Source organism: Budorcas taxicolor, chromosome 21 (assembly GCF_023091745.1).
Source record: "Budorcas taxicolor isolate Tak-1 chromosome 21, Takin1.1, whole genome shotgun sequence".
NCBI lineage: Eukaryota > Metazoa > Chordata > Mammalia > Artiodactyla > Bovidae > Budorcas > Budorcas taxicolor.
The window spans coordinates 17,339,945-17,357,167 of NC_068930.1; the positions used below are offsets into that span (position 1 = coordinate 17,339,945).

The following is a 17,223-nucleotide window of genomic DNA, read 5'->3' on the forward strand; positions in this document are numbered from 1 at the left end:
ACTCTTATGGCAGAAAGTGAGGAGGAACTAAGAAGCCTCTTGATGAAAGTAAAAGAGGAGAGTGATAAAGTTGGCTTAAAACTCAATATTCAAAAAACTAAGGTTATGGCATTAAGTCCCATCACTTCATGGCAAATAGATGGGGGAAATAATGAAAATAGTGACAGACTATTTTTTGGGTCTCCAAAATCACTGGACGATGACTGCAGCCACGAAATTAAGCTTGTTCCTTGGAAGAAAAGCTATGACAAACTGAGATAGCATATTAAAAAGCAGAACCATCACTTTGCTGACAAAGGTATGTATAGTCAAAGATATGTTTTTTTCAGTAGTCATGAATGGATGTGAGAGTTGGACCACAAAGAAGGCTGAGTGGCAAAGAATTGATGCTTTTGAACTGTGGTGTTGGAGGAGACTCTTGAGAGTCCCTTGGACTGCAAGGAGATCCAACCAGTCCATCCTAAAGGAAATCAGTCTTGAACATTCATTGGAAGGACTGATGCTGAAGCTGAAGCTCCAGTCCTTTGGCCACTTGATGGGAAGAGCTGACTCACTGGAAAAGACCCTGTTGCTGGGAAAGACTGAGGGCGGGAGGAGAAGGGGATAACAGAGGAAGAGATGGTTGGATGGCATCACCGACTCGATGGACGTGAGTTTGAGCAAGCTCCAGGAGATGCTGAAGGATGGGGAAGCCTGGACAGGGGGAAGAGTGGACACAGCACAAGGGGGAGGCATGTGGGGGCTCCTGAAAGGTGACCCAGCAAAATGTGCTGAAGAACAAGATGAGAGATGAGGGGACTTAGAGCCAGGAAGGAAAAGTTATTTGATGGCACAGCTGAGAGGCAAAAACGTGTCTTGGATGTATAGGCTCCCACTTGGGGGAGATGCTAGAGTTTTATGAGCCCAAGCATTTGTTCGCCAGCTGCCTGCTTTGTGAACTGGTTATGGGACAGTCACCACCAGACAGGGACTTCTGGGCTGTGGAAGAAGTGACTGCTTTTCTACACAGTTCTGGAAAAGATTCTGAGCTTTCCATCTCTCACCTTCTCATAGCAAAACCCAACCGGTGGCCAGCTTTGTAGAAACAGACCTTCAGACCCTGCTTTGAGGGGAGAGAGCACTGGAAAGGGATCACAGGTTTGAAGTCCTATGTCACTGAACAGGAGCTCTGTGTCCTACCAGGGTCCCCAGCCTCTGGGATCTAACGCCTGATGACCTGAGGTGGAGTTGATGTAACAGTAACAGAAGTGCACAATAAATGCAATGTGCTTGAGTCACTGGAAAACTGGTGTCTTCGATGAAACCTGTACCTAGTTCCAAAAAGGTTGGGGACCACTGCTGTTAACCTATAAACAGAGCTAAGTCCTAATATTGACCTTATGCAGCCTCTGTAAAGTTACACCAGACACCACATGGTAAAACCAAGGGGAGTTGAATGGCATGGCTAGGGGTGCATGATTAGGAAGTGGCTGAGCTGGGTTTAGACCCAGGTGAGGAGCCATATGGCCCTCCCAGAGCAGAAGAGGCTGTGTTTCAGTCCCAGCGGGGAGGGGGATGGTGTGGCTATTCTTATGCCAGATCTTCTCAGGGACCTTTGCTATATAGAGAGCTTGGCAGGACACACAGGTTGATGGCTAGACTAGAAGCCCTTTAGTAGTGGTCAAGTACAGATGTGAGAACTAGGCCATAAAGAAGGCTGAGCGCTGAGGAACTGATGCTGTTGAGCTGTGGTGCTGGAGAAGACTCTTGAGAGTCCCTTGGGGAGCAAGGAGATCCAACCAGTCCGTCCTAAAGAAATCAGTTCTGAATATTCATTGGAAGGACTGATGCTGAAGCTCTGATACTTTGGCCACCTGATGTGAAGTGCTGACTCATTGGAAAAGACCCTGATGCTGGGAAAGATGGAGGGCAGGAGAAGAAGGCAATGACAGAGGATGAGATGGTCGGATGGCATCATTCACTCGAAGCATATGAGTCTGAATAAACTCTGGAAGATAGTGAAGGACAGGGAAGCCTGGAGTGCTGCAGTCCATGGGGTCACAGAAAGCCAGACACAGCTTAGTGACTGAACAACAGCAAGCTCAAATGAAATGAATGAGAAACCGCAGCCTATAGATCCATGTCAGTTCAGTTCAGTTACTCAGTCGTGTCCGACTCTTTGCGACCCCGTGAATCGCAGCACGCCAGGCCTCCCCGTCCATCACCAACTCCTGGAGTTCACTCAGACTCACGTCCATCGAGTCCGTGATGCCATCCAGCCATCTCATCCTCTGTCATCCCCTTCTCCTCCTGCCCCCAATCCCTCCCAGCATCAGAGTCTTTTCCAATGAGTCAACTCTTCGCATGAGGTGGCCAAAGTACTAGAGTTTCAGCTTCAGCATCATTCCTCCAAAGAAATCCCAGGGCTGATCTCCTTCAGAATGGACTGGTTGGATCTCCTTGCAGTCCAAGGGACTCTCAAGAGTCTTCTCCAACACCACAGTTCAAAAGCATCAATTCTTTGGCGCTCAGCCTTCTTCACAGTCCAACTCTCACATCCATACATGACCACAGGAAAAACCAGAGCCTTGACTAGACGGAGGTTAGTCGCCAAAGTAATGTCTCCGCTTTGGAATATGCTGTCTAGGTTGGTCATAACTTTTCTTCCAAGGAGTAAGCGTCTTTTAATTTCATGGCTGCAGGCACCATCTGCAGTGACTTTGGAGCCCAAAAAAATAAAGTCTGACACTGTTTCCACTGTTTCCCCAACTATTTCCCATGAAGTGATGGGACCAGAGGCCATGATCTTCATTTTCTGAATGTTGAGCTTTAAGCCAACTTTTTCACTCTCCTCTTTCACTTTCGTCAAGAGGCTTTTTAGTTCCTCTCTGCCATAAGGGTGGTGTCATCTGCATATCTGAGGTTATTGATATTTCTCCCGGCAATCTTGATTCCAGCTTGTGCTGCTTCCAGCCCAGCGTTTCTCATGATGTACTCTGCATAGAAGTTAAATAAGCAGGGTGACAATATCCAGCCTTGACATATTCCTTTTCCTATTTGGAACCAGTCTGTTGTTCCATGTCCAGTTCTAACTGTTGCTTCCTGACCTGCATACAGGTTTCTCAAGAGGCAGGTCAGGTTGTCTGGTATTCCCATCTCTTTCAGAATTTTCCACAGTTCATTGTGATCCACACAGTCAAAGGCTTTGGCATAGTCAATAAAGCAGAAATAGATGTTTTTCTGGAACTCTCTTGCTTTTTCCATGATCCAGCAGATGTTGGCAATTTGATCTCTGGTTCCTCTGCCTTTTCTAAAACCAGCTTGAACATCTGGAAGTTCACAGTTCCCGTATTGCTGAAGCCTGGCTTGGAGAATTTTGAGCATTACTTTACTAGCATGTGAGATGAGTGCAATTGTGTGGTAGTTTGAGCATTCTTTGGCATTGCATTTGAGACTGGCATGAAAACTGACCTTTTCCAGTCCTGTGGCCACTGCTGAGTTTTCCAAATTTGCTGGCATATTGAGTGCAGCACTTTCACAGCATCATCTTTCAGGGTTTGAAACAGCTCAACTGGAATTCCATCACCTCCACTAGCTTTGTTCGTAGTGATGCTTTCGAAGGCCCACTTGACTTCACATTCCAGGACGTCTGGCTCTAGGTGAGTGATCACACCATCGTGATTATCTTGGTCATGAAGATCTTTTTTGTATAGTTCTTCTGTGTATTCTTGCCAGGTCTTCTTAACATCTTCTGCTTCTGTTAGGTCCATACCATTTCTGTCCTTTATCAAGCCCATCTTTGCATGAAATGTTCCCTTGGTGTCTCTAATTTTCTTGAAGAGATCTCTAGTCTTTCCCATTCTGTTCTTTTTCTCTATTTCTTTACATTGATCGCTGAGGAAGGCTTTCTTATCTCTTCTTGCTATTCTTTGGAACACTGCATTCAGATGCTTATATCTTTCCTTTTCTCCTTTGCTTTTCACTTCTCTTTTCACAGCTATTTGTAAGGCCTCCTCAGACAGCCATTTTGCTTTTTCGCATTTCTTTTCCATGGGGATGGTCTTGATCCCTGTCTCCTGTACAATGTCATGATCCTCTGTCCATAGTTCATCAGGCACTCTATCAGATCTAGGCCCTTAAATCTATTTCTCACTTCCACTGTATAATCATAAGGGATTTGATTTAGGTCATACCTGAATGGTCTAGTGGTTTTCCCTTATTTTTTCACTTTAAGTCTGAATTTGGCAATGAGGAGGTCATGATCTGAGCCACAGTCAGCTCCTGGTCTTGTTTTTGTTGACTGTATAGAGCTTCTCCATCTTTGGCTGCAAAGAATATAATCAATCTGATTTCGGTGTTGACCATCTGGTGATGTCCATGTGTAGAGTCTTCTCTTATGTTGTTGGAAGAGGGTGTTTGCTATGACCAGTGCATTTTCTTGGCAAAACTCTATTCATGTTTGCCCTGCTTCATTCCGTATTCCAAGGCCAAATTTGTCTGTTACTCCAGGTGTTTCTTGACTTCTTATTTTTGCATTCCAGTCCCCTATAATGAAAAGGACATCTTCACCAACATGTGCGACAATGCTCAGCTTATCTGTACTCGGAAGCGTGCTGCATGCTGTATGCAGACCAGTTGGGCTTTCCAGGCTGCAAATCAGATTAAAGAGTTTGGGAGTGCCTGGCAGCATCATGTGGTGCTTTTGGTGGAAATGTCCATGTGGCAGAAACACTTCATCATTTTTCAGGTGGAAAAAATGAAGGCTCTAAACCACCATGGCCCCGTCTTCATGAGCTGGCAAGTGTAAAATTTGTGGATTCCCATAATAGCTTACTCCACTGGACTCTGGCTCCTGGGGATTCTTCTAGATGCACTGCCTTCCTCTCCTGCTAGGACATCCTTTAGGTCCGTTACTGGATCTGGTGCCACTGGGAGTCACTAATTCTAGATTAAAAACCATTAATTATCGGAGGGGAGCCCACATATACACGGGCTATAACTGTGGAGGCTCTGGTCTGGGAGCCTCCACCCTGTTTGCCCATCTGTGTACTTGCCAGGCCAGCCACAGTACATCCAGCACTCACCCTGCCACTGCTTCAGCTTTGTCCACTGCAGGCCTCCCCTCCTATCATATAAGCTCCAGCATGTACGCTTCCTTGCTCACTGCTGTGTCCCTGCTGCTGGTGACTTAGTTGCTAAGTCGTGTCTGACTCTTATGACCCTGTGGACTGAAGTCCCCCAGGCTCCTCTGTCCATGGGATTCTCCAGGCAAGAAGACTGGAGTGGGTTGCCATTTCCTTCTCCAGGAGATCTTCCCGATCTAGGGATTGAACCTGGGTCTCCGGCATTGCAGGCAGATTCTTCACCCACTCCTGTGTCCCAGGAGCTGGCAGAGTCTCAGAAAATGGTGACTGAACTAACAAATGGGCTAACCAGAGACTGGACCGGAGCCTGAGTGTTCTGAAGCTGTGACATCCTCCAGACGTGGCTCAGCTCTGTCTGGGACGACCCAAGCCCTGCCTTCCTTGCGTCTGTTGTATTTCCATAATGCAGGGCTGCCTGGCGCTGTCATTGTCACCACCTTAGGCCGCCTTGCTGGCTTGCTGGCCTGTCCCTGCACTGGATGGTGAGTTCTTTGATGGCACAATTGTATCTTTTTAAAAAAATCTGTGTATCCCCAGAGATGAAAGGCAAGAGATTACAGGTATCGGTCTTACCATGAGAGCCTCAGGAAAGCAAGCCATCCTGGGGTGAGGAAATGTTGGGTTGGCCAAAAGGTTTGTTCAGGTTTTGCCATTAAGATGTTACAGGAAAACCCAAAGGAACTGTACTGCCAACCTAATACCTGGACAGGCGGCCACCACATAGGTCCGAGTGTCTGCAAGGCCCTCTCTCACGCCAGCCCCAGCTGTTGCCGTGAATCTGGTCCCTGGGACGCTGTGGCCAGCTGCGCTATCAGGGGGGCAGCAAGTATCACCCTCCAGCCACCTAGGGGCTCCTGAAGGGGACCTGTTTGGGGAGTCTTATTTTATAAAGCACAGACCCCTAAGACTCTAAGCCAAGGCAACCTCAGAAAATACAAAGCAGGTGGCTTTCTCATCTAATAAAAAAATAAACTTATAGTCGATGGCTCAGACGTAAAGAATTTGCCTGTAATGCGAGAAAGATTCAGGTTCTATCCCTGGGTCAGGAAGATCCCCTGGAGAAGGAAATGGCAGCCCATTCCAGTATTCATGCCTGGAGAATTCCATGGACAGAGGAGCGTGGCGGGCTACAGTCCATGGGGTCGCAAAGTGTCAGACACGACTGAGCAACGAACGCTCACTCTCTCATCTAACAGTGTGCTCTGATACTTAGAGAGACGGATCTTAAGATTGTCCACAGACAATTCCACGCTACAGCTTTGGTAGAAGCCGTCACAGAACACGGAGTCGAATAGGACATTGGGTTCTTAAATTAGCATCTTCTGGGAATTAGCACAGTTCCTTGAATCCCTCCCTGGCTACCAGGTGGTATTCACAGACAGTCTCCACGGGCAGTGCCTGAATTCTCAAGACCAGGCTGTCACCCAGGAACCGTGTTACAACTCCACGCTCGTGGAGATGAAGCATGGACCGGGTAATAACCACAGGGCCGGTGAAGGGTGGGATGGGGATCTGAGTTCAAGGTCACCTGAGGTTCTTGCCACCGTTCTCAAGCATCTCCAGAGACAGTGCCCCTCATTAGAGCTCAGTAGAGTCACTCAGCAGACCTCTAAAGCAAGCACTGCGAGCCCAAGGCGGCAACTGCTGACGGCGGGCCAGGCCACATGCCTGGTTCCTGCAAAGAAGTCACCGTCCACTTCTTTCCCACCCCAGCCTCACCGAGAAGGAACGCCCCAGCCTTGCTCCTGCCCGCTTCCCAAATCTAGCACGTTCTTCAGGACACCCAGCAAGAAGGCGTCCTTGAATTAGGGAGCACTGCACATCTCTCTCAAGTAGGGAGGGGGCAGCTTTGAGGCTCCCTGTCATCACCCTCACCTCTAAGAGGCTGAGCCAAATATAGAAAGCACCAGGGGGTGTCGGGGGGGTACTCCTCATTTTCATTCTGCATCACTGTTTGTGTCTCCTTTGTGAAAAAAAGATGCACTTCTTTTCCCTCTAAAAACGATGGTGAACGTTTTGCCATGCTCTGAAGTGGGACTTCGTTATCAAGACTTGAGTTAATATTTCCTTCCAGAGGAACATGGCTCTCATCTCTAATGGAGGGGCTGGAAGGCCAGAGAGAATCTAAGGAAATGCACTCTGGATGTGGCTTTTCAAGAGCGCCTGCATCAGGCAAAGAGAACCAGCTTCAAAGCCTTTTCCTGCTTTCATGTGTTTGCAAGTGGCCTGGAAGAGTTCCAAGCGGGGCTCGGGGTGGGGGGCGGGGGCGTGAAACACCCGGCTCCCTCCTTCCCTCCCCACTTTCTTCCTTCTACAGACACATATTTATCCTACACCAGGTGCAATGTTAGCCACTGGGCTCTCAGCTGGGAGGATCTCGTCTGCTCCCCCTTCAATAAATGGTAGTCCCTTTGTTTTTGCTTTATAAAGTGCATTTACTTCTCAGGGGTCAGTTAAGCACAGGACCAGGGAAGGCAGATCATGTAAAACCAACGGGATTCTATTTCAAGTCCCCCAGCATCCGGTCCTGAGCGTCCCTCGAGAAGGAGGCGTCCTTACCTCTCAGCTGCTGGAAGCAGGAGGCGCTGCTGTCTGGCTCCAGGGGGTGTCTCAGGACCCCGTTGCTGGGCTTGGGTCTCTCGTATTCTCTTTCGGAGAGCATGGCCTGCTCGCTCTCCAGGGCGGGGTCTGAGTGCGGGGGCAGAGACTGTGGAAACCCGAACATCAAGACGGAAGAGAAAAAGAGTAAGGCACCGCAGAGCAGAAAGCCACCCCACCAGGCTCCGATCCAGCGGGGGTCGTCTGGGGTGATGTCCAGGTTACCTGCAACAACCAGAAACAGCGTGGTTAACAGGAGAGCACCTGGTAGGGCCGGGCACTTGGCTGAGGCTTGCAATCAGCTCTACAGACAGGCCAGGGGCTCAGGAAATGGCCTGGGGTAGGGAAGAGTGGACAATGGGCAAAGCAGCCTGCGGCCTCCTAGCTGTGCTCTGGTTTTCCCCAAGCTGAAGGCTGATGGCATTCCCTCCTTAATTTTCTTGTCTACTTCGTGCTTGTATCTGTCTAAACAAAAACAGTGAGAAGCCAGACACCCCCTGAATTTAGGCTGGCATTGACTGACTTGGCAGAGCTGCCAAGGTCTGCTAACAAAAGTACAGGAGGACAGAAACATTAATCGTTCAAGGGTGTGTTTTTAGTATGGATGTTCACACTCACCCCCCCACAAAGCTGCTACCCTGAGATTCCCTTCCACACCCCACTCTCCCAGCCTTAAATTGGTTCACAGATCATACAGGGCAGTGCAGAATAGAAACCAAGAGCCAGGATACCTGAAAAGAAACCCTGGCCACTTTTTGCAGTGCGACCTCAGGCTAGCGATCTGAACTCTCTACGCCTCAGCCGACCGATCTGTAGAATGCTGATTATTATGACGGTACTCACCCTGATCGAGTTCGGAAGATCAGATGAGCCACACCAGACACAAAGTGCTCAGAACAGTGTCTGGCGTGTGCTTAAGCACTTAATTGACGTGAGCTTAATATTCATGGTGAGGGTTCTTTTCCTAAGCTGTGTGCGTGAGTGCGTGCGTGCATGTGTTAGTTGCTCAGCCACACCTGACTCTTAGCGACCCTATGGACTAATTCTTCCAGCAAGAATACTGGAGTGGGTAGTCATGTCCTTCTCCAGGGGATCTTCCCAACCAAGGGATCGAACCCGGATCTTCTGCATTGCAGGCGGATTCTAACCATCTGAGCCACCAGGGAAGCTGATGAGGATGAGTTAATTCAAACTTCCGTGATGGCCTGTGGTCTGGGGGCCAGTCCTCTACTGAAAGCTCGGTAGCCAGTGTCTATGCTACCATGTGAGTCTATGAGGCTCCATGTGAGTGTTGTGGCCGTCTAGTACTATGACCTGTTTGACTTTCCAGCTGGAGTCAAGAAGATGTACATTTCTGTTGCCCCCTTGGTAGATGTTTTTCCCTTTTTCCACATCTCCCTTGCAGAGCAGGGCACTCCCACGTGAGCTACTTAGAGATATCTCTTTGATGATGATCCCATGCCCCTGGAGCACAGAAGGAAATTCATCTCAGCTATCTGGGACACAGCAAATGAGCTAAGAACTAACGAGGCTGCAGGCCTGGGCAGATGGATGGACAGGCTTGGGAAGAGAAATGACTGCAGTCACCAGATGAGCACTCCCCCATGTCTAAAGTGCTCTTCCTGAAGACTCTTGAGTTATCAGTGATGGAAACGACAGCCGTCATCTGCCGAGGGCTCACTCTGCACCGGGAACGATGTGGAGAGGACTCTTAACTGTTCCAATCAACCCTCCCCACAACCCTACGAGGTAGAGCCTTTTCTTTCTTATTGCCCCTGTTTCATACAGATGGAGAAATCAAGGCTTAGAAAGGCTGGGTGTGGGCTTCCTTGATGGCTCCAAGGTAAAGAATCTGCCTGCCAGTGCAGGAGACAAATTTGATCCCTGGTCTGGTAAGCTCCCACGTGCCACGAAGCAACGAAGCCTGTGTGCCAGAACCACTGAGCTTGTACTCTAGAGACTGGGAACCACAACTACGGAAGCCCGCGTGCCCTAGAGCCCATGTTTCGCAACAAGAGAAGCCACTGCAATGAGAAGTCCATGCACCGCAAATGGAGAGTAGCCCCCACTAGCGGCAACTAGAGAAAAAGCCTGTGCAGCAACGAAGATCCAGCACAGCCAACACCAAATAAATACAATTATATATATATAAAAAAAGGAACAGGAAAGGCTGAGTGCCTTGCCTACATCCACAGAGTTGAAGACCAGAACATAGGCAACCAGATGCCGAGGGCTCTGCTCTCTCCCTCTTGACTGGCAGGCCTTTGTTTTGAGCTCTCTAGAGGGTTCTTAATGGATAATCCCTCTGCTCTGGGCAGCGGGTAAGACGACCAGCTCTTCTGATGGGTGGCAACTTGGCCTTTGGAAAACACTGGTGGTCTCTAACCTGGAGGCCTTGACATCAACCAAGCAGCAATAGCCAGGGCACTTGAATGGACCAGATGCTTTTGTGCAGGTACAGGCTGGAGAGGAGAAAGCGTACACTCTAGTGGGCCTGGGGCTGAATCTCACTATTTCTACTTACTAGCATGTGATATTAAATCCCACTCTTGTTACTTACAAGCTTGTGATGCTGGGAAAGTGACTCACCCTCCCTGACTCTCAGTTTCATCATTTGCAGAATAAAGACAACAGACAGCCAAGGACAGTGGTTACCAGGCTGAGAGGCAATGAACCAGCATCTCCTGACACATAGTAGGCTCTTACCTATTGGACCGCTTAATCTTGAACTTGCAGGGATATATTTATGTCAATGGGAATTTTAAGGTACAGATTTTTTTTCATTTAACAACGCATTGTAAGGAGCTCTCAGAATTACCACACACTATATTAATGGTACGTAATATTCTATTTTAGGGATTAAATTTTTAGCTAGTTTCTTAAGTCTTGTATACTGAGGTATTTTTTAATCTTTTTATTAATATCAACACTTCTGAGGAGAGCTTCCTAGTAGCTCAGTCACTGGATATAAACAGTATTTTTAAAATAAATTCCTATATGGAGAAATTTTGCATGGCATTAATGCACAATTTGGGCTTCCCTGGTGGCTCAGTGGTAAATAATCCATCTGCCAATGCAAGAGACGTGGGTTTGATCCTTGGGTGGGGAAGATCCCCTGGTGAAGGAAATGACAACCCTCTCCAGTATTCTTGCCTGAAAATCTCACAGCCGGAGGAGCCTGGTGGGCTACAGTCCGCGGGGTCACAAGGAGTTGGACAGAACCTAGGGGCTATACAACAGCAATGCACAATTACATGTCTTCTGATGGCTATTAACAAGCAGGAGTCTCACATACCAGTGTCCGTCTCCATTGCTATCGGGGTGTGAAAATGCTTGGTCTTCAAACCCAACAAAAGGTACAGGTTTGTTTGTTTGTTTTTTTAAAGGAGTACAGTGTAGAAAAACAGGGTGATGTTGAAAGCATGTTTATGCAAACAGGAGAAGAGAAAAGGAAGTCACACCACCTTGGAGCTGAGCAAGACTGTTGGCACCAATCCCTGACTGTTTTCCTTCACCTGCTGCCAAGCACTGAATGGAGACAAAAGATGGGAAAGGGGAAATACAGTATTTCCCTCCTTTGCCTCTGGGCCCCATAGAGCTGCCAGATGTGAGCCAGCAGGGGGAGAGAAAGCCTGGCAGCTGTTTGGGAGAAGGAAATCCGAAGCATGTGGACAGTTATATTTTAGATAGGGAGTTAGTGACTGCTATATGGGAGAAAAGACTCCTGGGAGAGGGGCGGCCCTGGGAGAGGCGGGTGTTTGTGTGAAAGTGAGGCAACTCGCTCCCTGCGGGCTTGTGTCTGCAGGCAGAAAGCCAGGGTGTGCTCGCAGTTCCTGAGACAGGGCTAGTACCCACCTGTGACAGCATCAGCGCACACCAGCCGCTTTGGAAGGGGCGGGTGGGATGGGTCTGCAGAAGGCAGGGATCTGAAGAACCAGGAAAATCACGGCTGACTATTCTGGGAAGTATTGATTTTTTTCCCCTCTGTTTCAATTATCCAGTGGACGGTGGCAGGGAGAGAAATAACAGGCTGAGAAGAAACCACTCAGCCTTGGAGCGGGCTGCCCTCAGGACTGGCCGGCCTCATGAGCAGAGCTTCAGCCCGGTTCTGGGGGGCTCTTGCGGAGACAGTGAATGCTTGACACCAGCCTGAGACACATCTTTTCTTTTTCAAATTTGTAAACATTGAAGCCGAGTTGCTGTATGGGCTTGTCAGATGGCGCTAGTGGTGAAGAGCCTGCCTGCCAGTGCAGCAGACATAAGATACCCGGGTTCGATCCCTGGGTTGGGAAGATCCCCTGGAGGAGGGCATGGCAACCCACTCCAGTAGTCTTGCCTGGAGAATCCCATGGACAGAGGAGCCTGAAGGGCTACAGCCCGCAGGGTCACAATAAGTCACCAGACTGAAGGGACTTAGCGCACACACATAGCTGCTTTACAATGATGTGTTAGTTTCTGCTGTACAATGAAGTAGATCAGCCACATGTACACATGTATCCACTCCCTCCCACCCCTCTACCCCTGCCAACCCGTCTAGGTCATCGCAGAGCATCGAGCTGGGCTCCCTGTGCTCTAAAGCAGGTTCCCACTATAGATCTGTTTCACACAAAATAGTGTGTACAAATCAACGCTAGTCTCTCCGTCTGTCCCACCCTCCCCTTCCCCCCACCGCACGTCCACATGGATGTTCTCTACAGGTATGTCTCTGTTCCTGCCCTGAGAATAGGTTCACCTGTATCTGTTTTCTCGATTTCATGGATATACATTAATATGTGATAGTTTTCTCTTTCTGACTTATTTCACTCTGTATGACAGACTCTAGGTCCACCCACATCTCTGCCAATCATCCAATTTCATTTTTCTGAGGCACTTCCTTACTCTACCTATCTCAACAATGAATAGTATTTTTAAGAGGCCTCTTGGCCATTGAAACTATCACCCTCTCTGGCCTGGCAATTGTCACAACTCAGCATTATTGAAAGAAAAGCTATGACAAACCGAGATTGCATGCTAAAAAGCAGAGACACCACTTTGTCAACAAAGGTCCATATAGTCAAAACTGTGGTTTTTTCCAGTAGTCATGTACAGATGTGAGAGCTGGACCATAAAGGCTGAGCACCGAAGAAATTGATGCTTTTGAACTGTGATGCTGAATAAGACTCTTGAGAGTCCCTTGGACTGCAAGGAGATCCAACCAGTCAATTCTAAAGGAAATCAACCCTGAATATCCATTGGAAAGACTGATGTTGAAGCTCCAATACTTTGGTCACCTGATGCAAAGAGCTGACTCATTGGAAAAGACCCTGATGCTGGGAACAACTGAGGGCAGGAGGAAAAGGGGGCGGCAGAGGATGAGATGGTTGGATGGCATCACCGACTTGATGGACATGAGTTGATCAAGCTCTGGGAGATGGTTAAGGATAGGGAGGCCTGGTATGCTGCAGTCCATGGGGTCACACAGAGTTGGACATGACTGAGCGACTGAACAATGACAACAAGCATTACTGACGTTGAAGGGGAGTTCTCTACGTGGACTGGCAAAGCATGTGTGGTAACATTACCCCACATCTGCACGTGCGTCTCCTCCTCTGAGAATGAGGATCTCACCTCCCTTCCTGTGGTGTTAGGTGTGGCCAGGCACCACAGTTTTGCCAGTCAAATGTGAGCGAGGAGACACATGTCACTTCCATGTGGCAATATATATAAGCTGGTGCATGACTCCTACGCTCTTTTTTCCTGCTTGATTGTGAAGCATGTGGAGTTCTCCCAAAGATGATGCCTAAGAAGCTATAATGAACAAAATATTCTTGCTGACCTGACTTGGGTATATAACACAAGCAGGAAATAAGTCTTTAGTATTCTCAAGTCACTGACATCTTGAGGGTGTTTGTTACTGCAGCATAACTCAGCCTACCCTGACTGGTACAAATGGCTTGTGTGCGCACATGTGTGCTAAGTCACTTCAGTCTTGTCCAACTCTTTGCAGCCCCATGGACTGTAGCCCGCCAGGCTCCTCTGTCCATGGGATTCTCCAGACAAGAATACAGGAGTGGGTTGCCATGCCCTCCTCCAGGGGATCTTCCCCACCCAGGGATTGAACCCACATCTTAGGCAATAAAAATTCCTAACTTTCAAGAAAAGCGGCCCCAGGTAGGCTTGTATAACAAAGGTATTCTTTTAGGTCCAGGTAGAGGGCAAGGTGTGCAAACCTATTTCTCGTTCTGTCTGGTTCTAATTAGTGTTTTGATTTTAAACATGGCTGCAGTTTCAGCCTTTTGACAAAGGCTGCTCTTAGGAGGATGCTCAGAATACAACTGAAGAACATCAGTTTGTCTCATTTACTCAGAATGCATCAAATTGCCAATGAATCTAGAACTGTGGATAAAGAAAGATATTGAAAAGGATGGGGATGGAATTAGGGACCTGGGCTGTGCAAATGCCTGGCATCCCCAGAAGACTGTGTGAATACCCTGGCTAAGCTCCCTCCAGTCACTTGCCTGCCCGTTGGTCATTTCAGGCACCAAGAAAAAAATGCTGGGAAGGAGCAGGGGGAGCAGGGCGAGCCACACCCGGGTCACCGTGAGGCCAGTGCACATGGGTCTGCCTTTGCACAGGTGTCTGCAGGCTGGTTATTGTTTCTGTCTAGTCACTCAGTGTTGTCCGACTCTTTTGTGATTCCACAAACTGTAGCCAGCCAGGCTTCTCTGTCCACAGGACTTCCCAGGCAAGAATACTGCAATGGGTTGCCATTTCCTTCTCCAGGGTATCTTCCTGACTCGGCGGTCAAAGCCATGTCTCCTGCATCGGCGGGCAGATTCTTTACCACTGAGCCACAGTGGAGCAGGCTTGTTAGGATTCCTGACTTATGCAGTTCATTGCTCTGACTCTTCTACTCTTGGAATCCAAGGTTGGGAGGGCTTTGTGGTTTCGTTGGGTGAACTGAACAAGCTTTCAGCAGCTGCTTTCCCCTCTGCTGAAGGTCACATAAACATATGGGCTTTGTTGAGATTTCCCTCCAGTTCCAAGGACTGCTACCATTGTAGGTTCAAAAAAAGAACTTCCCAGCAACAAGTTTAAACCGGTTGAAAACTAACTAACTAACCAAGCCACCCATGGGGATACCAAGACCGTGAGAAGACCAGATCAAAGCGAAGTGGGAATATTTACTTAGTCTGGGGCCATACTGATGTGTAAGCAATAGTATGGCTCTCTGAGAAGTTTTTCTTTTTTTTTCCTTCAGTCCATTTACCTATTTTTCTAACCTATTTTGCAAAACTGTAGCTATGGGACTCAAGAATTCCAAGAGTATCATTACGTTACAGACCGAATTAGAAGCTGGAGGCAGGGAGGAGCTGAGGGTGGAGGGCAGCATGGACTGTTCCGAACCCCAGCTGCTGGGCTAATTAGTCCAACATGAAGGAATCTGGCGGCAGCAGCCAGAATTGGAGGGGTCTTTGCTCGTCAACATTTTTATGAAGCCAGTAGATGAATCTGCCTTTTGGCAGCTGCAGACGCTGTGCAGCTGTGGCAAGGCGGGCTTTGGGGGGCCTGAGGCCGTGTTGTACAGCCGTGTTGGCCAAGCCAGGTCATCTCAGCAAAGCCTCTGTTCCCAAAAGGGGGCAGTCTTCTAGTTAAATGCCTGGAGATGTTTCAGGGAAGCGAGCTGCCCAACTGCGGTCAGACTGGCCTGAGCTTTGACTTCTAGTATCTGTGGAAGTGAGTTCAGTCTCTTTTCCTCGTGACACCTAATTATACTGTGTGTTCACTAACCCCTAGGCACTGTGTCAACTGCTCTGTGAGATTAACTCATGTCATCCACACACAGACCCACGAGGACAAATGTCCCCAGGATCACACGGCCCGTAAGGGGTCCAACTGGGATCTGAGTGGAGGTCTGGTCCCCATGTTTGAACTCAAAACTCATAATCGCTGCAGGAGGCCACCTCATCTGTTAGTGCAGCGGCCTCCAGGCCTTTTGGTACCAGGCACTGGTTTCAGGTAAGACGACTTTTTCATGGATCTGGGGGCTGTGAGTGATGGGGAACAGCTATAAATACAGATGGAGCTTACCTCCTGCTGGGTGGCCTGGTATTAATAGGACCACTATCGGTCCATGGCCCAGGGGTCAGGGTGTTAATGGGCTGAGATTAGGACCCACCCTCTCATGGGAATGCTCCGTAGTTCCAATGAGGCGCTCGATGTATGGCTTCAAGGATTAGTGAGTTCACAGCTGCCATCAGTCTGTGAAGCCTCCACTGTGAAGAGCGGTTGGGCTTTTCTACACATACACCGCTTGGACTGGGCACATCCTATCCTCTCTCTAGGTGTCAGTTTCCTTGTCTATGAAAAGCAAGACTTGGAAGAGAATTATGCCTGAGGTTCTTCCCAGCTCAGGGATGCTGGTATCCCACTCTACTACCAAGTCCTTCTTTTTTCTCTGTCTTGCTCTTCACTCATCTCAGTCCTACAAACACATTCCAGAAAGGAACTGCTGCAGGCACCATCATTCCCTCCCCGCTAGCCTGGGCAAGGAGGTGTCTATCGTTAAGGAGAAGGGTCAAACGAGCCACACACACTCCCATGCAGACGACAGGCAGCAGCAACGGCAGAATCCCTGTGTCTGAGTACCTCCAGGGGAGGTACACAGGGTGTACCTCAGCTCCACAGCTGGTCCCGACAATCACTTGCCTCCCCTGCATGCCCCAGCTTCATCAACACACAGATTCCAATGGACTCCCTCATGTGTCTCGCCTTTTCTGTAAGGTCAAAATTGTGGCTTTTCTAGTAGTCATGTACAAGATGTGAAGTTGGACCATTAAGAAGGCGAGTGTCGAAGAATTGATGCTTTTGAACTGTGGTGCTGGAGAAGACTCTTGAGAGTCCCTTGGACTGCAAGATCCAACCAGTCCACCCTAAAGGAGATCAGTCCTGGGTGTTCACTGGAAGGACTGATGTTGAAGCTGAAACTCCAGTACTTTGGCCATCTGATGCGAAGAGTTGACTCATTGGAAAAGACTCTGATGCTGGGAAAGATTGAGGGCAGGAGGAGAAGGGGACAACAGAGGATGAGATTGTTGGATGGCAGTTTGAGTAAACTCCAGGAGATGGTGAAGGACAGGGAAGCCTGGCATGCTGAACTCCACGGGGTCACAAAGAGGTGGACAAGGTTGAGTTGACTGAACAACAACAATTCCTCAATTGCTGCCAGACTGCCTGGTGGAAGCCACTGTCTCTTTCCTAGATGCCCCAGAACAAGGGCCTTCCGGGGACCAGCCTTGCCCACCTTGCACAATTCGCAGGCTACTGCTCTTCCCAGTCCCTTGCCCAGCTCTCTGCTGGAATTTCAGAAACACATGGCTGTGTGTGTGGCCTGTGCATTCATGAAGGGTGCACAGCCCTAAAGAGGTGCTCTGTCTTAGTCGGTGAGGAAGACAGGGAAGGGTCATCCTGAGAGAACTGAAAACCTGGTCCTTGAAATACAGCACAGATCCACTCATAGACA

General features: G+C 48.7%; 1 protein-coding gene across 2 annotated transcripts in view; it reads right to left on the reverse strand.

Annotated features, from left to right (window-relative positions):
• The window catches only part of SLCO3A1 (solute carrier organic anion transporter family member 3A1), a 375,012-nt gene that overhangs the window by 67,856 nt on the left and 289,933 nt on the right, over positions 1–17,223 (reverse strand). For both annotated transcript variants that reach the window (XM_052659400.1, XM_052659399.1), the window contains exon 4: positions 7,683–7,946. In XM_052659400.1, coding sequence (XP_052515360.1) covers positions 7,683–7,946 — 264 coding nt within the window. The remainder of the gene's footprint in view (positions 1–7,682; positions 7,947–17,223) is intronic.